The sequence below is a fragment of the Polyodon spathula genome, chromosome 10, assembly GCF_017654505.1.
Source record: "Polyodon spathula isolate WHYD16114869_AA chromosome 10, ASM1765450v1, whole genome shotgun sequence".
Taxonomy (NCBI): Eukaryota; Metazoa; Chordata; class Actinopteri; order Acipenseriformes; family Polyodontidae; genus Polyodon; species Polyodon spathula.
This window is the reverse complement of record NC_054543.1, coordinates 22,885,174-22,909,453: the sequence shown is the minus strand read 5'-3', so window position 1 is coordinate 22,909,453 and position 24,280 is coordinate 22,885,174. Positions and strand designations below refer to the sequence as shown.

Here is a 24,280-nt window from a genome sequence, read left to right as displayed (position 1 = left end):
TGAAATGTCTTGGTTGGATAAATGTCCACCCCCTTGTAATAGCAATCCTAAATTAGCTCAGGTGTAACCAAAATCACACACCAAGTTAAGTGGCCTCCACCTGTGTTAAATTGTAGTGATTCACATGATTTCAGGATAAATTCAGCAGTTCCTGTAGGTTCCCTCTACTGGGCCTATACGGTAGGGTGGCAAGAAGGAAGCCATTGCTCAAGAAAGCCCACCATGAATCCCGTTTTGAAGTATGCAAAAAAAAAAAAAAAAACCTCAGGAGATTCTGTAGCCATGTGGCAAAAAGTTTTGTGTTCTGACGAAACTAAAATGGAACTTCTTTTAGGGGCTAATACATACAAACAAGTACAGAGAGAAAAAAAAAAAAAAAATTAAATGAACTACTGCACAACGCAAACTGTGTATCCTCCTTTTGTAGATAACCCTTTTTTATTCCTTCGTCGTCTTGTGTGCATTGCACTTAAGCAAAAAACGTGCACAAATAACATTTACAAAGAAATTATCCAAAGCGGTTAACATTCTTTACTATTCAAATGACAACGAAGTTTTAATCAGCCTGTCAGTGCATCTTTACTGCTTTTCTGTGACCTGTGCAGTTGGGGGTGGGATAAAGTTGGTGCTGCATTTAGGTTGCTAAAATCTAGTTTTCAGCATTGGAGGTAAAATATTAGAAATGGATGACAAAAAAGCAAAGTATATTTTGTCTGATGATCGTTTCAAGATGTTTCCCCAAAGAAACTACATGCAGATTGAGGTAATTGTTTTGCATATCTTAATGTGTCTGGAGATACGATCGATCGCTATTTAGCTTCATAATCACACATTAAACAAAAGGCTACTATGGAGGCTGTTGAACAGAACTTGGGTTTATTTAATGTTTAAACAGGTCCGGGAAAAGTCCCCGAAATCCTAATTTTATCCCACAACCTACCCGTGAAAAATACTTAAATTTTCCGCGATTTAAGTAGACCCCTACTTATATACTTAAATCGCTGTAAATTTGCGTATTTCACGGGTAGGTTGCGGAATAAAATTAGGATTTCGCGGACGTGTTTAAACATTAAAGAAACCTAAGTAGACAGTATTTCAGAACACTATAAAGCCTAAAAATAGTGATACTTGCTTTCTTACTAAAACAGAGTGCTGTCATTTGCTACACAAGCATGTAGCATCTCCCTGCAGTTGACTTGCCCATACATAAGACTGCACGTCCTGCATCCACTGAATTGGATGGAAGTTAAGGCAGTTTTGCCAAATTATACAGATGTGGAAATCAATTAGAAACAGGCACAAAACTCTGTTACCCAAGGGCATCTGACACACTTTAATAAAGGCAATGTATGCAGCACATTCGTTGTCATGTTATTTGTCCCATCCAATAATTAATTTGATTAGTACCCAAGTCAAAACATAGAGAATGTGGCTATCCGGGTCTAAAACTCCCGCTGCGAAAAAGTAAGCAGCGAGGTGGCTGTGCTAGATCGTTTAAGTACTGATTTAACTTGCAGGCAGAAATACTTTTTGTCTGGGCTGACTTTCCAGTTTGGTTTCTGAAAGCTGTTTATTTTACGTTCTGTTCAGCAGCTTTATAGTAGCCTTTTGTTTAATGTGTGATGCTGAAGCTAAATAGCCATCAATCATATTTTCTCCAGACACATTAAGAACATAAGAAAGGTTACAAACGGGGGGAGGCCATTTGACCCATCTTGCTCGTTTGGTTGTTAGTAGCTTATTGATCCCAGAATCTCATCAAGCAGCTTCTTGAAGGATCCCAGGGTGTCGGCTTCAACAAAATTAATGGGGAGTTGATTCCAGACCCTCACAATTCTCTGTGTAAAAAAGTGCCTCCTATTTTCTGTTCTGAATAGCCCTTTGTCTAATCTCCATTTCTGACCTTTGGTCCTTGTTTCTTTTTTCAGGCTGAAAAAGTCCCTTGGGTCGACACTGTCAATACCTTTTAGAATTTTGAATGCTTGAATTAGGTCGCCACGTAGTCTTCTTTGTTCAAGACTGAACAGATTCAGTTCTTTTAGCCTGTCTGCATATGACATGCCTTTTAAACCTGGAATAATTCCGGTCGCTCTTCTTTGCACTCTTTCTAGAGCAGCAATATCTTTTTTATAGCGAGGTGACCAGAACTGAACACAATATTCAAGATGAGGTCTTACGAGTGCATTGTACAGTTTTAACATTACTTCCCTTGATTTAAATTCAACACTTTTCACAATGTATCCGAGCATCTTGTTAGCCTTTTTTATAGCTTCCCCACATTGCCTAGATGAAGACATTTCTGAGTCAACAAAAACTCCTAGGTCTTTTTGATAGATCCCTTCTCCAATTTCAATATCTCCCATATGATATTTATAATGCACATTTTTATTTCCTGCGTGCAGTACCTTACACTTTTCTCTATTAAATGTCATTTGCCATGTGTCTGCCCAGTTCTGAATCTTGTCTAGATCATTTTGAATGACCTTTGCTGCTGCAACAGTGTTTGCCACTCCTCCTATTTTTGTGTTGTCTGCAAATTTAACAAGTTTGCTTACTATACCAGAATCTAAATCATTAATGTAGATTAGGAATAGCAGAGGACCTAATACTGATCCCTGTGGTACACCACTGGTTACCACACTCCATTCTGAGGTTTTTCCTCTAATCAGTACTTTCTGTTTTCTACATGTTAACCACTCCCTAATCCATGTACATGTGTTTCCTTGAATCCCAACTGCGTTCAGTTTGAGAATTAATCTTTTGTGCGGGACTTTGTCAAAAGCTTTCTGGAAATCTAAATAAACCATGTCATATGCTTTGCAATTATCCATTATCGATGTTGCATCCTCAAAAAAATCAAGCAAGTTAGTTAGGCACGATCTCCCTTTCCTAAAACCATGTTGACTGTCTCCCAGTACCCTGTTACCATATAGGTAATTTTCCATTTTGGCTCTTATTATAGTTTCCATAAGTTTGCATATAATAGAAGTCAGGCTTACTGGTCTGTAGTTACCTGGTTCAGTTTTGTTTCCCTTTTTGTGGATCGGTATTACGTTTGCAATTTTCCAGTCTGTCGGTACCACCCCTGTGTCAAGAGACTGCTGCATGATCTTGGTTAGCGGTTTGTAAATTACTTCTTTCATTTCTTTGAGTACTACTGGGAGGATCTCATCCGGCCCAGGGGATTTGTTTATTTTAAGAGCTCCTAGTCCCTTTAACACTTCTGCCTCAGTTATGCTAAAGTTATTTAAAACTGGACAGGAACTGGATGACATGTGGGGCATGTTGTCAGTATCTTCCTTTGTAAAAACTTGTGAAAAGTAATCATTTAACATATTTGCTATTTTTTTTTCTTCCTCTACGATTTTGCCATTTGTATCTCTTAAACATTTAATCTCCTCTTTGAATGTTCTCTTTGAATTGATGTTGAACCATCTGTACTTCTGGTAGCATTTAGCTGAGCTTGTATTTCAGTGGCAGTTAATCACCGGTTTCGCAGACATGTGACTCAAATGAACTTGTTCTCTGATTCTGAGGTCACCCTTGGCCTGCCTGACCTTGTCTGGTCCTCACGAGTGCCAGTTTCTTCAAATCGTTTGATGGTCTTGGCCATAGCAGTTAGACACTTGCAAAGTTCTTGCGATTTGTCTTAAAGATTGACCTTCATTTCTTAAAGTAATTACAGACTGACTTTTCTTTGCTTAACTGAGTGTATTTTGCCATTTTCTGCTCCCTTACATTCAGGAATGACAAACTTGTACCTATGCTACCTGTATTTATAGTAATCCTGGACCCTCACCTGTTAACAATAATTTGTGACAAAAGGTTAATTAGGTAACATGCTAGTTAACTCAGAGAACATCTAACAAAGACCCTTTTATACATAGGTCAGTGTTCTAACACCGTGTTATACATATTTCAGACTTTTAACTGACTTGGGCTTCAGACGAAATCCCCTTGCTTTGGGTGACCATTTCATTGAAATTGACAAGATTTACATTTTCATTTAAAAAGTAAATTTTGGAATGCAGTTCACTTATGATTATCAGCTTATATAAGTACACATCGTATAATGAAATATTAAGTGTTTATAGACCAGCTTATTCAGTTAAAAGCAATCATGACCTGGTTTCAAGCAGGCGTACTCAAACATTTGACTGGTACTGTGTGTGTGTTTTTATATATATATATATATATATATATATATATATATATATATATATATATATATATATATATATATATATATATATATATATATATATATAATATATACACACACACACACACAAAATTAATTGGTATTTTAAATACTCTATCCTGATTGGTCAAAACAGGTCACACGGGGGTGTTGACTTTACAGCATATCACCATCGGTCGGCACGTTTTTCAAAAATGGACAAATTACTGGCAGATATCCATACACTAATTTTAAAAACAAAAACAGCAGACATATTGGAATTTATCGCAATAAACATGACCGAGATTTATGTAAATGTTGAACTTTTGGGAAACCAAAGTGTACATGAGATATTGAATGAATCTGAACCGGACACTAGTGATTAAAGTAGTGAGAAAAAATGCAAAAGTATTCAAATCAATTCAAACTCGCCATTCTGATCATTCTGTTCCTCCCCCTGAACTATCCCATTATGAAAATAAATAGTTTTAAAAATCTCAAACTTTCAGCTTTTCACAAAATACTTGGGTCCCTCTTAAGAGACTTTGGGGTTAAAAGATGTTTTGTTGCCATTGCTCCCGCTGTCCGTTTTTCGGCCTGCCTGCCTGCCTGCCTGCTGCCACTGGACCCACCACCTTGGCAGCTATGTAATCTGATGCTGAACATTTATAAATTCATCTCGACAATTCCTGTCATACCTTTTAAATGTATCCAGGTACGATGGTATCGTGTTTTCTGCTGTGCCCTACATTGTTTTAAATTGTTTCTTAACACTGGCCAGGTAGTCCTCCACGTTACCAAGCTGTAAATTGCATTCAGTTTGACAAGTAACTGGGTATTCCATGCAAACCACCTCTTTCTCGCCACTGTGAAGCTGTAGCACAAATCTGTTATGGATACCTCCTATTACAACCCCGGATAAGAAAGGATTATTAAAAAAAAAAAAAAAAAACACTGCACTCACCTGATACTATTGCAAGTCTTATGAGGAAGGGTCTGTGTGATTTAAAGTAACGGCAGTCTTATTTGTGCTGCTTGATTTTAAGGCAGACTCATTTGTGCTGTGTCATGATGAAAATGTGCAGTAATATTTTACTTTAATGAATATTACAAGAAGTGTAACAAATCAAAACTGCAGTTTCAATGGCAATGGTCAATTCAACATCTTGACATTTTTTTAATTAATGCATTTTTAGTTTTATTTTTTTATGTTTTAAGGGACTTTTTTCTAAGTTCAGGCGGAGGCGAAAGGATATTTAATAAAAATTACTTTTTGTTAATTAAAACATGTTTTTACGTTTTTCTAGGGCGCATTCCACTAGGCCGCTGTACGCCTATAAGTGGAAATATTTCCAAGATTGGTGCCTTACTAACGGTTATGATCCAATCTCTTGTCCCATGCCTGTCGTCCTGCAGTTTCTGCAAGATCTGCTTGAGGCTGGTAGATCACCTTCCGCACTGAAGGTATACCTAGCAGCTATTTCTGCTTGCCATGCCTCCGTTGACTCTGTGTCCCCTGCGCATTTCCTAGCTACCCGGTTTCTCCGAGGTGCTCGGTGGTTGCGCTCTCCTAGGAGGGCTACTCTCCCCGAGTGGAGCCTTGAGATTGTACTGGAGGCTCTCACAGAGGTCCCGTTTTGAGCCTATATACTCCATTGAGTTGCAGTATCTGTCCATGAAGACAGCCTTCCTCTTGGCTATCACCTCCGCAGTGCGGGTTAGTGAGCTGCAGGCGCTGTCTGTGCATAGCTCCTGCATGCGTATTTGGGATGATGGTAGCAGTGTGTCACTGTGTGCAAACCCTGCTTTTCTCTCCAAGGTGGTTACAGCCTTCCACATGAATCTGTCTGTGGAACTGGAGTCCTTTCATCCTCCACAGTTTGCTTTGGAGGAGGATAGGAAGTTGAACCTTCTGTACGCGGTTCGGGCATTGAGATGTTATGTGGAGAGGACGAGAGCGCAGCGTCAGTCTGACCAGCTCTGTCTGCCGTTCTTCTCTCCCTCACGACTGCTCTGGAACTCATTTTCCCATAACAATGTTTTGGGGGCCATCTTCGAATTGAAAGGGAACTTTAGTTTACCTACTATAAACCTGGTTCCCTGAAAGAAAAGATGGACACCAACCGCGAGGTCGCGTCGGTTGTCATCACTGTTTCGTCGCGAAAAGAGGGTGAGGCTCCCCTTCGTGACGGTTATGTACCCTTGGTAGGCAGGACCGAGGGGGTCACTGAGGGGAGGGGGCCTATTGGCAGCTTTGATAGAAAGAGCTCAGTGACCCCTACCAATAGGCAGGCGTATATTTCCCATAACAATGTTTTGGTGGCCATCTTCTCTTTTAGGGAATTAGGTTTACGGTAGGTAAACTAACATTATCGCGCATGTACGGATGGATGGATGGATGGATGGACAGACGGACATGATCAGCTCGTAAGGGTCCACACCTAAACAATGTGTGCAACGGGTGGGATTTAATCATGTGCTTTTGAAAGCTAACTGCAGTTTTTGCCATTTAAGTGAACAGTGTGTAATTGTTTCTGCAAAGACATTTTGTAAACTGTTTGTCATACAAAATATATTCATTGATATGCATTAGGATTAAGCCACATTATTTTAAAATGGCCCTTTAGTTTTCTTTGCTCTTGTTTCTTGTCCACCTTGGCTGTTTTGCACTTATGTGAAATAGGTTTAATTTGCATAATTTGAAAACGAGGTTCAAAACAAGAGGCCTTTTGTGTTTAAACCTTAATCAATAACTTAAGCACAAATATAGATGTGTAAGGGGAATTTACAGACTGAACTATAAAAACGATTCCCTGTGTGTGTGTGTGTGTGTGTGTGTGTGTATATATAGTGTGTTTGTGTGTATAATGTAAAATGTGTGTGTGTATATATATATATATATATATATATATATATATATATATATATATATATATATATATATATATATATATATTATATATGTATATGTATATATACTATAATATATATATATATATATATATATATATATATATATATATATATATATATATATATATTATATATATATATATATATAATATATAATTGCATATTACTTCACTATAATAACTGAGATGTACAGCTCCTAACTACCTGTTGCCTCATATTAGCATGCATGTCTGTCTGGCCCAGTGCTTCAGTATGTTTTTAAGGGAGGATGAAGGCCATGCTAAGGAAAAATCTAGTAAACCATCACAAACTAATTTTATATGTTGGTGTAAAATTTATACGATTGTTGCGGACTTCTATGTGTTTGCAGTAATGACTACGCATAGCTGTACTTTAAAATGTTACATGTTGAGCTCAATATTGTGCAATAATATACTCTCCTGGCTTTTTTTCTCAGCAACCAGATAGCAGAAGGGTCAACGCTACTGTTGGATTTTCTGTTTTGCAGCAAACAAGCAATGATCCCTATTGCTTTGTGGAGTTCTACGAACACAGGGATGCTGCTGCTGCACTGGCGGCAATGAATGGCAGGAAGATAATGGGAAAGGTAAACACTGGTCCTTCATTTTGCATTTCTTGCATTAAAGGCTTGGTTTACTGTTTAGCGCTAAGTGAAGATACTGAAGATCCCTTAAGCAGTGGAAGAACTGATCTACTCTGTGTTGAAATGCACCTCCTGCGAGTGTGTATTACTAAGGAGAGAAAGCATGTGGTTAAGCACATGACCTTGGACCATTAAGGAAGTAGAGGGAGCAAGGTGGAATAAAATAGATTCCATTCTTTCTGTGTCGTTATTCAAGTTTTCACAGCATCTCCTTGTAGTGGGATCTGCTATTTCACGGTCTGGTTTTGTGTGTTCAGTCTTAGCCATTGACCCTTTATTCTAATTTGAGACACATGACTTATGATGATGATTTTTTTTTATATAGCACTTGGAAGGAAAATAACTTCTCCACACGTGGTGTAATCATGTTACCCAGTGATTTTTATTTATTTAGATTTTTTTTTTTTTTTTTAATATTGCTCCGATCACAAAGAAACTGCATCTATAGTCCTGAGATTTGTTTGTTTTTACTTGAATTAAGTTTTATTTTGAGACACATGGCATCTTATTTATTTTTTGTAATATAAATAAACTGCACAATGTCTGTAGGTTTAATTTGGGAGGCCAGTTTAATATTTTCAGTATTTGCGGGTTGGAGGAGGGGGGTCGGTTTGGAGTTTTAACCATTGGCCATGTCAATGATACAGATCATGTTCCTTTTTGCTTAACGTTTACCAACTGTTCCACCAGAGATGTCTTCCTGTTATAGTACGACCCTGGAAATGCTTTGTTTTTTCAAAAAAAGAAACTCCTGATAAAGTGAATTGATACCCAGACCAGTGGGTTTAAAATACTCCACCTTCCCAGGAACAGAGGGTTTATACACTTGTATCCCAAGGTATCGTGCTCACTTAGTAGTTACACGAATAACTTTGGAAGGTTAATTGGTAAATGTCTCAGTATGTTTGAATGTAAAACTTTGGATACAGCTAATGAATACTTATGATTTTGAACCGATTCTAATGGTAAAATGTCGCTTTTTAAAATGTATTTTTTTTTTAATAGGAGGTCAAGGTAAATTGGGCAACAACTCCAAGTAGCCAGAAGAAAGACACGTCCAGTAAGTTCCACTTTCTGTTTCTCAAAGTAAAAGAAAACTAGGGGTTTAGAGGAACTGAATAACAGTGTTGACAGTTATCATCCTGTATCGAGCCACTCCTTTTAAAATCAAATATGAAATAGATCTGTTTTATTGCAAGATGTTATGTTGTGAACGCAAGATGTTTTGTAGGCACATCTTTCAAAATGGAAGAGGAGCAAGGAACCAAAGCAGGTTTGTTACAGCCTTCGTGTATTAGTGGTTAGTATTAACAAGTACTATGATGCTGATGGTTTGTTACTACTTAAAAGCCGATGTAACTTCAAGTACTTGAAATGCAATTCAGAAAACAGGATATGGCAGTTTCTTTGGTATCTTTAACAGTAATTTGTCATTTTTAAAATGTTAGTGTAAGAAAAGCATCACCTTGTGCTCATTATTATATTAGAAAAATCTACAAATATTTAAGCTTACTATTGCAAAACATTGTGTTTTTCCTATTGGTTTTTTAAAATAAAAAATTCCATATTGTTCACCTGTAGTCTTTATTTTATACGTCCATTTGGGTATGAAGTGTATTTTACCTATTTCTTTTTTATTTTATGTCCCGTTTCAATTGTTGCTCATTTTAATTCTATTGTTTCCCTTTTTTATTTTTTTGTATATAACTGTTCCTGTGCCTTTCGCGTTCTCTTTTTGTAAGTTCCTCTTTTCTTCTTTCTTTAAAGATATTTAATTTTTTTCTATGTCAAGTGATTTTTTCCCTCTTGTTTGAAAGCTGGACTTGGATAATTCTTATTTTGTTTTTGTAATAGTTTCATTAGGGAAAATTGTGGGCTTGATGTAGAACATACTAAGAACTTTACGAAGCCTTAGAAATTGTTGAGTTACACTGGCAAAACAACACAGCCTAAACTACTCCTGTCCCATATCTAGAAATCATGAGCATAATTGACTTCATCAGTGTCTGTTTTACTGTTCTACAGTATAATGGCTCTGCTTTTCATAATGCTGTGCTAAAATATTTTATAGTCCGGTCACTCTAGGTTCTTTTATCTATGGCTAGTTTTGCAGCAGAGATTTTTCGATTTTATAGTCCTGTGAGAATTATGAAGATGAAATCTAAGTTGTAGCACAAAGCTGGATATAGTCCAATGTACTATAATAATTTTCTCTTTCAGGCTCCAATGACTATGAACCCAGCTATAATCTACTGACCAGATTTAAGGGGTCTGACATTTTATTAATGTGTAGATTGTGAAATATTAACAATGTAAAAAACCACCCATTTCAAGTTTAACAGGTCTGTTAAATCTTCTAAACTGGCCTCACAGTAAGTTCAATTTGTTCCTTCAGTAATGTAATTTGTAAGGTTTCATTTGAATACTATAGATACACTTGTACAGTTGGCTATACATTTCACTCCTGCTTAAGTGTTGTCTGTTGTTATGGCGTCCTTTTCCTAGCAATGATGTCACTATGTGAAACTTTGAATGTGTTTCCTGTAAGTGGAAGCTGTGTCATTGTGAAATTACCTTCTTTCAGACTAAGACTATATTTACCTAAGACATGTTTACCTGTGTGCTGTGCTGATCTACTGTTATGCTAAATTTCCCTTTTTGTACATGCAAATTCAGTTGATGGGATGCTGTCATTATTCCATACAGGCAAATTATAATGACCAGACAAATCTTGGATATGAATGTTGATAGTAATACATAATTTTAATTATTGATTACCTTTTAAACCTCACTTTCATCCTTTTGTTTTGCCTGTTTCAGATCACTTCCATGTCTTTGTGGGAGATTTGAGCCCGGAGATAACTACAGAAGATATCAAAGCTGCTTTTGCTCCTTTTGGTAAAATCTCGTAAGTGTACAATTTTAAAAGCGCTAATCTTCTATGATGTCAAACACTTTTTACAGAATGGTAACTAATTCAAATGCAATATTGTTTCCAATATTTTTTTTTTTGTAATATTGAAAGACAAGAGTTGATATTTCTTATATTAAATAGTCGCTTATCATCCTTAACCTTTTTATACAGAAATGTCTTAGTTTGGTTTTTACATTCAACCATACACCCTGTAGTCAGTCGTCTGTCCCCCTCCAAAAGCCCTACTTTTGCTTTTTTAATTTGATCAACTATACGGATGTAGTAGCATATATCCAAATGTGGTGGTGCATATACATTATGGGCTGATTGGGTTTTAGGCAGTCTAATATATATTTAACCTATACATGAAGGTGTAGACTGAGCTACGGTAATGTTCTTTTCAGACCAGACCAGTTAAATAAGTAAAAACAACAAAATCACGACTATCTCCACCCATGCTTTTAAGCTCATGGACTTGTCAAAAGAAACCATGCACATATGTATTATAATAATAATGAGCTTGGACTTGAGCTTTTGTTGTGGTTTGTAATTTGTAACCACAACAAAACAACTTAAAGTAGTGCAAGAGAAATGTAGAACTAAATATTTAGAAAACACATGGCACACTACACAAACTGTTGGTAATCTGAATAGTGTTCCTTTTCTGCACATTGTGAAGATCAAGTTGTTTTTTTGTTTTTTGCCAGTGTAGCCTTGACAGTCGTGCATTCTCCCGAAGCACTCTAGAAATATTGTTGTACAGAATAAGAGTAACAAACGCATTAGTCATTTGCTCTGTACTGACTTCCAGCATGTAATCTCAGCTCTTTCAAAAGCACTGACATAATTAAGTTAAAGTATTATTACCCATCTCAGGACTTTTAATAGTGTCGTTTAAACAGACTAAGGAACTAAAGGCTGTGTCTGTTAAATGGACTGTACATTTTAGGATGGGCAAACTCAGGCTGTAAGTAAAAATAATCCTCAAAATGGTTTACTAGGTGGTGTGGACCTTTTGACAGAGTAATCTGTAATTAAGTTATTGTTAAGCCTCTATTTTAACAAGTCTCCAGTCTGCCCCATCTAAACATAATGGATGGAATATTTTTATGTGGACTCCCTAATTATGCAACCATAACTTGTTTTAACACACTATCTTGTATTACATTTTAATTATGGCTCTGCTGTCCTTATAGTAGCTTTTAAATGGTGCCAAACAAATGATGATGAAGATTGATGGTTTTGATCAGAAATTATTTTGTACTTTTTAAAAGCTGCTATTAAGGATATAGCTACTCTGTATCATTGTACATTTTTCTAGTAATAAATATTTTTGAAAGACCGTTTTATATAAAACACCTTGACAGACGTAGTCTCTTTAGAAGCACATTACTGATAGGAAAAAATTTTAAAAAATCAGAGACACTGAGTTACAAACTTCATCTACCATCTTTCTAATTACCCCACCCTCCCCTTTTATTTCTTTTCAATGGGCCACAATTGCTTTTTGATTCATTCTTTTTGTTTTGAGTTTGATTATGGTAAGTAGTTTTCAATGTGAAAAAAACAAGTAATTGATATAGAAAGCAAGCAAGAAACCTTCAGCTTTTCGTAATTCTGAGTCGCAACTAAAAGTAATAGCATTCTGGTTATCTTACAGAATTGCTCATAATGGACAGGATCTTGAAGGCTAACTGCAAGGAACTGTGCACACTGGAAACTCAGTTGTAGATTTTTTTTCCCTCATTTCTATTTTCTTATTTATACAAATATATATTTCAATAGTTTTACATCTTAACATTTTTATATTCAGTGCAGTTTTTTCAAAGTATTTCCAATCATTTTTTTAACGTTTTATTAAAGCTTATCTGTGTAAATTTGTTGTTTCGTACTGGTGTGGTTATTGGTATTGTTAGTTTTTTATTCTCCTTTCTTAAATTTCTGAATGTCAATTTTTCGAAATTTACAGCTGCCCAAACTCCATAATGATGGTAAAGAATTGACCAGGAAAAATAAAGAAATCTGTTAACAGGCGATGTATGCCTTTTAATTCCTATTTTTTTCTCTTTTCTCAATTTTAATGTATTTTCTTATTTGTATCGGTAGACAGAACACCAATAGCTGAATTTATATGAATGCATGGTAAACAGAGTAAGAAATATTGATTTACTTCATAAAAACCTTGACCATAGTCAGTAGAATATTAGACGGTAGACTATTAAGTGATAAAAGAACACCATATGTAGTAAAGATCTAAATTACTGCTGTGTATTTTTTATTAGAATGACTATTTGACTAAGTGTAGGTTGCATGTTTACATTTATATTTCTTCAACTTCATTTTGCTTACCAGTTGAACAAGCTGTTGGCAAATTTAAATACTAGTCTTTTTATATATATATATATATATAAAAAAAAAAACAAATCTATTCTTTCAGTACAGTGTGTGTGGTTCCTTTATTTTTAACTTCAGTTGGCAAGCATCCAGTTGTCTGACAAGCTTGTCACCTCTTTTTGCAGGGATGCTCGTGTTGTGAAGGACATGACAACAGGGAAATCAAAGGGCTATGGATTTGTGTCTTTCTACAACAAACTGGTAAGCCCCTCAATCTGTGTCAGCAACTGAATGTCCTTTAACAGGTGACTGTTTGTCAAACAAGTTAATGGTTAATTGAGCGCAAGGATATTGTTTAACTTAGCTGGTTACATTACTTTTAATTTGTGCTTTTGTTTTCAATTGGAATGTGAATGGAAGCATTATTCATCATAAAGAAAGGGTCTCCTAATAAAAGCAGGATATTCAATTACATTCATTGGAGGGCCAGATAAGGCAATGTCCAAATCTTGGTGGGCCACAGGCCGATTGTGATGTGTGTATGGCAGGGGCGAGGGAGTGTTGTAACCGCTTACAATGATACGATTTCTGATTGCCATTTAATAGTACAAAACAAATATTTATCACTGTAATGCTGTTAAAAGTGCATGCTGGTAATCTTAATTGTGGAATGTAAATTTAGTTTTTGTTTAAAATTGACACTCATTCGCACCGTCTTTTCTAAAAATTACTGCGCAACAAGGGTGCAAGTTAAGTAATGAAAGCACATCAGTTGATGGCATGGCAGATTTGCCATGACAGCGGTGCAAGACTTTCCATGATCAGATGGAAGCAGAGGTGGGGTAAACAAAAAAATTGAAGGGGCCACACCCCACTTTGTGCACGCATACATCAAATGTATTCAGTGTCAGTAGTGGACCAGGGTGAACAGCAAGCATTTAAACAGTAACCATAAAGAAATATACAAGTTACAGGAGAGGAGTAGTTATTTGAAGAAGTTAAATATCGTAAGCTGAAAAAAAAAAAAAAAAAAAAAAATTTAAAAAAAATTCAACGTTATGGAGAACTGACGCGAATGACAGAGTGTGTGACTAAACTAAAGTTTATTGATTTGAAGGTAGCTTACATACACTGTTGTAAACAAGGAAGGAGAAGGGTTATTAAAGTGAAGTGATCATTTGTTCCTGTATTGTGGCGCGTTGTCTAAGTATTGGTCGTTAGCCATGACCTTTCAACCGTGCATAGCTGCAACTAGCATTTCTAATGAAGGACAACTACTTTTACAAAAAATTGCCTACATTTTTTTTAACAACTGTGAACAAGTAGCTTTCTAATATATTAAATATTTCATTTTTAGGGGTTAGTAAATCATTGCATGAATTTAAGTTCATTAAGGGCAAGGCAATATTGCCTTCAGTGGGCGTAAAAATCCAGGGCCACCAAGGCAGTTCTAGGGGGGCAAAGAGGCAAAACAAAAAAACCAACCCAAGGATACCAAGGCGATTTCATACTCATCATAAAACTAAAAAACTAAAAAGAACTAATTAATAATAAAGCAAGCCGCATTTGAATTTATTGGAGGCCATAATATTCATTCTGCTTAATGGTTCAATTTGGACACTCTATTCAAGAAAGTGGAATGCTGCTTCTGAGCATTCTAACCCCTTTCATGAAATCACATGTTACTAGTTAAACAGAACGTTAGGTTATTACCATAACCCGTTCCCTGAAAGAGAATGACAAGCATTACTGAATGGGAAAAAGCTGCCCTATCAGGGCCCTGCTGTGAGGGGGAAGTCCCTCCCACCTGCTGAAGAGGGACATCCTCACAGTAGCATATCACCATTTTCGAAATCAAAGGTCAGCTGGGGACACTACCTCGAAGGGTAATGATTGTCATTCTTTTCAGGGAACCAGGATTATGATAATAACCTAATGTTCCATTTCAAGTGGAAAGACAACCATTACCGAATGGGAAGCTGTACCAAAGCTGTCGTGGCTCCAGGTTACCAACGGTACAGCCCCATGGCGATAGCCTCAGAGCCCTCATGACGCCTAAGGGCATGCCACCTGCAACACCCTAGAACCCAGGGAGGGCCTCGCTTGCTTTTCAACATCAAGGTGGTAAAAACGCATGAAAGAGCCCACAAAGTCGTTTGGCCCCTGGTAGAATGGGCCGCATAGTGGAGTCCGTCTATTCATGCACCAAGTGTATGGCATCTGACACCCAGTGTGCTAGACGTTGCTTCGACAGGGCTTGACCTCTAGAGCGGGACTCATAGCAGACAAACAGCTGATTGCACTGTCCTATCCAGGTGTAACAATGCAGATCCCAGACCGGGCAAAGCGTGTGCTATCTGTGATCCTCTTCTGACTCATGCGAGCAAGTTCTGAAAGTTTCCAAGACCACTGGTTGGTTAATATAAAATGAAGAGATCACCTTTGGCAAAAAGGCTGGGTTAGTTCTTAATGTTACCTGTGAGTCATTACCAGTGAAAGCCATAAAGGTGTCATTGATGGACAGCGCATGAAGCTCACTTACACTTCTATCTAATAATGGCTAATAAAAATGCCACTTTGAGGGATACAGGGCGCTGCTCTGCTGAGGCCATGGGCTCAAATGGGGCACCCGTAAGGACCTCCAGCACCAGCTCCAGATCCCACTTAGGGACCATGCTTTTCATTGGAGGACAGAACCTCTGGGCCCCTTTAAGAAATTGCACTGGCAGTGAGTGTGCCCCAGTGGACACAGAATTAGTTTTATCATGGCACACTGATATTGCTGCCAAGTAGACCTTCAGAGTAGATGCAGATTTTCCTGCATCAAACAGGTGTTGTAAGAAAGTTAGAATTGGCTCAATAGGACAGGTCACAGTGTTGTGACCCCCAGCAATGCACCAGTTTTGGAAAACCTTCCATTTATACGAATACTGGGCTCTGGTGCTAGGCGCCCTAGCCACTGTAGTGTCTCTACTAGGGATGTCACGGAATACCGGTATTACGGTAAACCGCAGTATAAACTGTCACAGTTTTGAAACAGTAAACATTTTTCTATACTGTAATTACAGAATTCACACGATTTAAGGTGATGTGGGTGTGCTTTTTTATTCACCATTTGTCTATAGGTGAGCCACTGTGTTCATTAGAACTAACTAATGAACACAGACATCTCAAGTTCTGAAAACTGCCATGCATGAGGTTATCCGAGTAGGCTATTAAGTAAATGACGTCGTATTTAATATAAACCGCCCTACTAAACAGTGATTGCTAGCAAATGTGATTGTCAGTAAATGAAACACAAATACTCAAATATGAGCAAGAAAAAGGCACTGTGGGCCCGATCTTCAAAAGGTTTGCGCACCACGCAGAGGAGTATGCACGTCGCAAATGGCCGTTGTGCCAAGTTGCCATATTCGAAATGTCCTTTTGCGCATCATAATCCATAATCCGCTGTGCAGAAATAAAACGTATGCATAATGCAATATGCGTGATCCTGGTATGTTCGAAGGTATGTGCCAAGCACAAAACCAGGTTTGCGAGGCACTAAGTAATGCTTTTAAAAAGCAAGCCTTAACTCTGCGCACATCCCTCCAGCACTCACACAAGCACTGAATTGCAGGACATTTCCAAGGTACCACTATGGGAAACACCCAGCGGTCACACAACTCCATCCACATCTACAGTACACATTTATATAATGATTATAGGGCAGGAATTCAAAAGAACAATTGTGATAGCTGCTACACTGTTTTAAAATGCATGTTTAAAAAATAAAAGCTGCAGGAAGCTGCTATCCTGACCATTCTTTCAGATGAAACATTAGGCTACTATTTACTTTCCGATCAAAAAGTAGTATCTCTGTTCTAAACAGAAATATGTAGTTCAGTCCCGATCAAAAAAAGTATCATCTCCTTTTATTGCATTGCTATTTCCATTACAGCAGCCTGCCAGTAGCAGGGTACTTATGCATCCAGAAACAGCTGGCATTGATAGGTATTCTTGTCCTCCGATCTGCCAGGCAACACCACAAGCTGGGTTTCGATGGCACATCGATCAATTTACAGTTTGCATTTCCATACTTGATATTTACATTGGTTAATATCAGGCATACAGCAGGCTATATTGGTTGGGGGTTTGTCTGCGTTTTGAATGTAAAGTTATTGTTCGAGAGGGGCTACATTCATTCCACTGCTGCTTCACCGTGTTTTATTTGATTCAAATGAATTGCGTTAAAATATATATATATATATATATATATATATATATATATATATATATATATATATATATATATATATATAATATAATAAAACAGGCGATTCCAGGATTACCAGTTTTATTGTTGTTAGGTATGTGTTTTTGTTTTTTAGCCAATGCTGTTATGGGCGATTTATAGTTAGTTAAACACACACACACACACACGTCATGAAATTTGATTGCTAAGTTGCAAAGTACTACAATGTGGTTAAAAAAAAAAAAAAGAAAAATCTGTCCGCCATTACAGGATTTTTCTTGCGTACCCCCTGAGGAGCGTTCGAGAACCCCCAGGGGTAAGCGTACACCAGTCTGAAAACCGCTGGTATAGAGAATATATAATACCATTAAATTCAAGAGCATTATTTTCTCTTCTCTTAGTTTCATTTTTATTTGAACATCCTGTGTACCACCTATGCTCCTTAGAAGTACCCCCAGGGGTACGCATACCCCCCGATTAAAAACCCCTGTCTTAACTAGTAGGATGCCGTCCAAACTGATAATGATGAAGAGGGTATTCAGTTGTAGTGGTCACATCTTTACCTCCTATCGTTCCAGACTGAGCCCAGAAAATGTTAATATTTTCGTGTTTCTCCACAGTAATTTGAAATAAAAAAGCAGCATTATTTTGCTGAGCCTTTGTGAGCTGGAGTGAACACTACGTCCAGTTATGTAGTGTCTGATAGAACTGTAGTACCAGTGTGTTGTATTTGTTTTAAAACTTTAACCTTTTGCGGTCCATTTATTCAGCGCCTGTAAGGTACGTCGGGTCCAATTTATTTTCACATGTGCTGTTTACTTTACACATGCTGTTTAATTCCCCCCCCCAAAGTAAAACTGGCTTAAAGGGCATTGCAATGCTAAGCGACATCAGTATTGCATCTCCAGCCAAGCCCCACCCTGTGTTCACTGTATTTTTCACATACCTCCCTTTATAGACGTGCATACTGATAAATCCTCTCCTGATCACTCGTTTTATCACCAAAGTTCTAAATAATGCGATCCAAGTCATTATTGTATTTCTATAACATCTCAAAAAGCTCTGCAAATGTGATATTCTTTGAGCGCTGGATGTGGAAGCAGCTACCGCCTTTGTTTATGTGTACTTATCTCTGTATGTTGCAGCTGCTAGGGCTGTTGCTCACACGCCCCCTTTATGGTTATCATACCTTCAAAATTTGATACTGTGACATCCCTTGTCCCACTGCGTTTGGCAAACCTTGTCTGGATAGACAGCTATGTTTAACGGTCAAACCCAGAGTTGGAGCTGGGTTCGGGTGCCATAATAACCCCTCCTCTTGGCTCAGGAGGTCTTTGCGGAGCAGGAGCTGCCACGGTTGGCCCCGCAACATGTTGGAGAGGAGAGTAAACCAGGGGCTCCTCGGCCATCTGGGTGCGACCAGCAAAACCTGGGCTTTCTCCACCCTGATCATCTCTAGTGTCGGGTAATAGTGGTAGCGGAGGGAACGCATAGAAGTGCCCCTGTGGCCAGGGGTGAGCTAGCGTATCTACTCCCAGGGGACCCCCTTCTCTCCCCATAGAGAACCATAGGGGGCAATGAGTGGACTCTGCTGTGGCAAAGAGGTCGACTTGTGCTGTACAAAACCTCTCCCAAATCTGTTTCACGGCCTGAGGGTGCAGTCTCCACTCCGAGCTGTCTGGAGCTCCTCTGGACAGGAGGTCTGCTGCTCTGTTGTCCACACCGGGGAGGTGAACTGCCCTGGTGGAACGCAAGTTTCTGTGCGTCCAAGACAGGAGTCTGTGCGCTGCATGGTGAAGGACAGGTGAGAGCAGACCGCCTTGGGGGTTTATGTAGGCTACCACTGCCGTATTGTCCGTCCGGACCAGCACATGTTTGTGCACTAACTGCTGGTGAAAATGAGATAACGCCAGGGCTGCTGCTTGCAGTTCTTGGGCATTTATATGCGCTTCCTGCCAAGGTCCCTTCCATTGACTTCGTATTTCCCTCCCATTCCAGACTGCTCCCCAGCCCAGGCTGGAGGCGTCCTTAGTGACAACTTCCTTTCTGTGAGGGGAGATCCGAGCCGCAGATTGTCGGGGCGGAGCCACTACTCCAGTGTCTTCCGGCATTGTCTGGACACTCGCACCAACAGGTGTGAATCGCAGACCGGGTGCACCTTGAACGTATTCACCCAAGCTTGAAGCGGGCGCATTCTCAGCAGCCCTAGGGGAAGGATTCTCGAGGCGGCTGCCATCAGCCAACAACCTTTGAAACATTCTGACCTGTAGAAGAGCATCCTCCCTGAATTGGGAGAGCATGACTTCCAATGACCGAATCCTGTCTTTTGACAGTGAGGCAAGCATGCTCACAGTTCAAGTTGATCCCCAGGAACACTGTGGACTGAGACAGTACGAAGTTGCTCTTCTGTTGATGTATGGAGAGCCCTAACGTAGTTACCTGTCTGGTGTGTGCCTCGACGTGTGCTTTGGAACACGGGCAAACTAGCCAATCATCCAGGTATTTCAAGATCCGAATACCCCGCAGCCTGAGTGGAGCCAGTGCTGCATCCATGCACTTGGAAAATGTGCAGGGCGCCAGCAAGAGGCCAAACGGCAGAACGCAGAATTCATACACGCTGCTTTGAAAGGCGAAGCATAGATATTTTCTGTGCATGGGACGGATCGGGACATGGAAGTAAGCGTCTTGCAGGTCGATCGATGTGAACCAGTCGCCCAGACACCAAGCAACCAGTCGCCCTTACCAAGCACACATCGTGCTTTTGTTGAAGACTGGTGATCATCTGTTGGAGGAGAATCGTGCATGCTGGTCTGACGTTGGTGAAGAGCACACCCTTGAATGGTGGCAGGCTTAAGCGGAATTGCAGAGCGTAACAGTATCTCATAGTCGTTGGCTCCCAGGAGTCCTGGGTGCAGCCTTGCCATGGGTCGTGTCCAGTGGTCAGTCCAGTTGTGAGGGGGGAAGGTTGCAGCCGAGCCCCTCGGGGGCGGTCTCCCTTGGGCTTGGGAGGAGGCACATCGTTTTTAGGCCCTGGCCTCGGTCTCCAGCAGGAGAACAGGTCCCCCTGGCTGGCGGTGGTCCCTTGCTGCCAGCTTTTCCTATGCCTGCTTGTTTTGCCTGAGGTGGAGGGTGGCATTCAGGCCCAGCAGGCTGGGAAGGCCATCTAGGGCACTGGCAATAGGCAGGAAGGTGCTAAAACGTTGAAGCGATCTCTTGGCCTTGTGGGACCTCTCAAGGCTCACATCCAGAGTCGCTTCGAATGTCTGCCCCGGTGTTAGAGGCATCCGACAACACAGCCTTCTGTGTCTCCACCACTTGGTCGTGCATGGCTTAGATGGGCATATAGGGTCTTTATCCCCTCTAGTGAAGGTGGACCCTTGCACCAGCACAGTGACCGTGTCCCTGATTGGAGGGTACGTATCCAGGCCTCCTTGGGCTCTGGTGGTGTGCAGCAGGGACTCCGCTGTTCTGTTCAGAGGGAGCAGACGCCGGGTGGTTCCGGGAAGAGCAAACCAGCTCCAAAAAGTCCTCACAGAAGAGGAAGGGCATGTTGTGGGTGCCCTTTTTGTTTGAGGAATTGATTCCCCTTTCCCTGTTCCACAGGCCAGGGAACATCCGTGGCAGCAGCTGCGAGCTGCGTCAGGGCCTGCTGGGCTCTCACGGCCTGAGCCAGCTTCTCAAAGCGCCGCTCCGCAGAGCTTTGGCATTTCTTCTTTCTGGTGAGCGCCCTTTCGAGCGGTGCCGCCTTGCGGTGTTCACCGCAATTCTGTGGAGGGGCGTTTACACCTCCACTCTGGTGGTGGGTTAGGAGAGTGTGAACCCGGTGTATGGGGGCTCTGCTTCGCCACTAGTAGGAGGTCCTTTGAGAAGGGCCCTGGGCTACCACGGACCGTATCCTTCCCTGCCCCGAGGAATGGGAAACCGCTGGGGAGAGGGCTGCCCTTCTACATCTGGTTCTGTTAGAGAACCGTTGATAAGGGGAGCAGTCCGACTCTCCTGCCAGTGCGCTGGCTACGTGATCCAGTCCTAAACACCGGACACAGGTAGTGTGCCCATCCTCCCTTGGGAGCTTCAGTGCACACTGGTGAAAACCAGCGGAGGACCCTGCAGAGCGAACTGACATGGCGCACGGGTGTCTATGCCGAGCAGTAGGCTTCGGTACCGAATAATTGGCGTCGGTGCCGAGGTGTTGTGGTCAGCACAGAGTCGATCAGCGTCGCGGTCGGTGCCGAGGAAGCGCACGCTCGGTGCCGAGCTATTGTGGTAGGCGTAGAGTCAATCGAGCGTGGTAAGCGCTATGAGAGCCTGAGGCTGAGAAGGGCACATAGGCCCGAGCTGGATGGTAGCTGGAGCTGAGTCAATCTGTATCTGGGATGGCGCTGCGTGACAGCGAGGTCAACCTACAGCAGCTGTCACAATAGCTGACGCGATTCAAGCACAATAAAAGCTACCATGAGATTACTGGAGTATAAGCTTAGCTCCAGTCTCGGAAGAGGGGTCAAAACCAGCTCTATTCAGTACAATCTATAGAAGTGAGACTAAGGCAACTAGCGATCTCAAAATACTTGTAAAAGTCATAGCTTACCATAGCGAATCCGATTTTGCAGGTTAGATACTCAAATTGAGCATTTTTACCGTGCAAGGGAGCCAATTTTCAGCACAAAAAGCACAAAGCAATCTAGGGGTTGTGTCTGAGGTTAGAGAGAATGGCGATATGCTACTGTGATGACATCCCTCTTCAGCAGGAGGTGGGAGGGACTTCCCCCAAAGAGCAGGGCCCTGATAGGGCAGCTTATTTTATATTTGCTCAGTGATTGCCGGGTCAGAGAGGCGCTTCCTTTTCGGTAATGGTTATCAATCCACTTGAAAGGGAACTACTGTGTTTCGATTACTAGTGTTCTCTCCAACTCATTTCATAACGCATGTCATAGCTACTAGCTTCTTGTGTAAGAATTTGAACAAAATTCATTATTTACTTATTGTGTTCATATTTAGCCTGGGTGTTTCGGAGGAATAACCCAGCAACATTGAATTGTCCATATAAATTAGCAATTTATATACACTGAAGACCCTAAAGGAGTTGTTATGCGTATTGCACGTTGCGTTTCAAAGTATTGCAATTTTAAGAATAGAATCCAATCTCCTTATACCACTTTTATTTTTTTACTAAGCTATAAATTAAAATATATACGGTATATTTACAAATCCATATACAGATCGCTTTCCTTAATTTAGTATAATGTGGTCCTATGGAACATTCTGATTTTATATACACTGGTAATTTGCTGTATTCATTAAAATTGAAAACATTTTTTTTAATGTACAGTATAAATAAACAGCTACTGGTCCAAATTCTCACAACATTGAGAGGGGATTGGGAGGGGTGAGATTTGTCGGTGAAATAGCAGTTATTATTTGATGTTAGTATTGGGGGACGAGCTGCTGTACACGTATTTCCTACCTGAACACGTAACTGCTGCTTTAGCCAGCTCTGTCTTTCTTTTAATTCGCTGCTGGTTTGGCATTGCTCACGGTCGGGGGAAAAACTGCACAACTGTAATGACGCTGCCAGACAACAACTCTGTGACTGAAAACCCTGGAACTTAAGTGCGGTCCAATTCAGATTTTTCAGGTCTTACAACTAATAGCGCCCCTCCCTCTGTTAGCTCTTTATTCACCAATGATACGTCGTTCTCGTGGCTTAGTGCTGGGAGGGGTATAGTAAAAAGAATAGCAACAATAGTACATCATAATTGAATTGTGACAGAATGGGCCAGCTGACTTTGAGCAAGTTTGTGAATGGGTTGTAGATCAGATGTGCTGCTGAAGGACACCTCCGGCAGTGACGGCGGGCACAGAGGACATTTTTCATGTAAGTTTTTTAAATTTGGAGAGGTGTTGTGGCAAAACGGGTTGGGCAGCACGGCAATTGCTGTTGGTGATGTTAGTTATTTCGCGCCCTGGTAAATATATCTTGAATATTATTATTATATTTAGAATTGTTGTTTTTCCCTGATGTTTTCTTCCCCTTTTAAGAATTTGATTGATCCCTGCTAGCCATTTAGTAGAAAAATTGGTTTAATGTATGTGTTTTGGTGCATGCAGAATGAAGAAACTGCGTGCAAATGAGGGTGCAACATTTTAATAAGCGATTTAATCTATAATTTTAAAAAAGAATAAATGCAGGACACACTGTTACAATCACTTTGTAATTGCCAATTGAAGAACGCTTTAATAAAAGGTCATTTTGAAAATGAACCCACTTCATATTAAAGGCTTTGTAAGAACAAAGAAAGAAATATGAGCAATAACATACCACATTAAACCCCATTGTGATTGTGGCAGACTTGAATGATTCTTTATTTAATTTTAGTTAACCCCATGTGTTGCCACACACAATGTTTTAGTTTTGTTTGATTTTTTGTTTCCTTTAAGCTTATTGATTTATTTTAAGCAGACTTGGCTTTTATGATTAACATGTAAACTCAAGTGACTGCTAATTGTACTCTCTGTAAAGCACCTCTGAGCTAACAAGAAGAGTTTAAAACAAATCTAACATAAGGCACTCACTCTAGTAATAACCATGCATATCTACAATTTACTTCCCTTAGCTGAGCATATGCATTGTTAAAAGCTTTGATTGGTAGTCATGTTTTAAATGCATTTTAGAGGTCTTCACTGGTCCAAATTAGTCAACCCGACCACGAACTGACAATTATTTAATTGTATGTAAAATGTAAAATTGTTGTTATTAGATCCAGATCTGAACCGGCCCGGAAAAAACAGTGGAACGCTTTTCCTTTCCCCAGCTTAGTATATGCACTGACTAGATACAGTATTAAAACAGTGTTTTGTTTTGTTTTTCCCCAGTCAACCTGGAAATCTAGCTGAACAACAAACAGTTTTTATTCCATTATGAACCTACACAGAGGACTATAAAATTAAATCTGTACAGTCCTTCCTCGTTATATGGCTCTCGATTGTAACTTGCCTTGGATATAACAATCCTACAGCATGTGCAATTCCCTATACTAGTGATTC

General features: G+C 39.9%; 1 protein-coding gene across 6 annotated transcripts in view; it reads left to right on the top strand.

Moving 5' to 3' along the window:
- LOC121321993 (nucleolysin TIAR) overlaps nucleotides 1-24,280 on the top strand; it is a 66,701-nt gene that overhangs the window by 16,620 nt on the left and 25,801 nt on the right. For 3 of the 6 annotated variants that reach the window (XM_041261390.1, XM_041261391.1, XM_041261394.1), the window contains 4 exons: nucleotides 7,551-7,700; nucleotides 8,763-8,817; nucleotides 10,578-10,665; nucleotides 13,191-13,266. In XM_041261390.1, the coding sequence (XP_041117324.1) occupies nucleotides 7,551-7,700; nucleotides 8,763-8,817; nucleotides 10,578-10,665; nucleotides 13,191-13,266 (369 nt within the window). Of the gene's footprint in view, nucleotides 1-7,550; nucleotides 7,701-8,762; nucleotides 8,818-8,873; nucleotides 9,031-10,577; nucleotides 10,666-13,190; nucleotides 13,267-24,280 lie in introns of those variants that run through there. The other 3 variants (XM_041261392.1, XM_041261393.1, XM_041261395.1) reach the window with 2 other exon arrangements.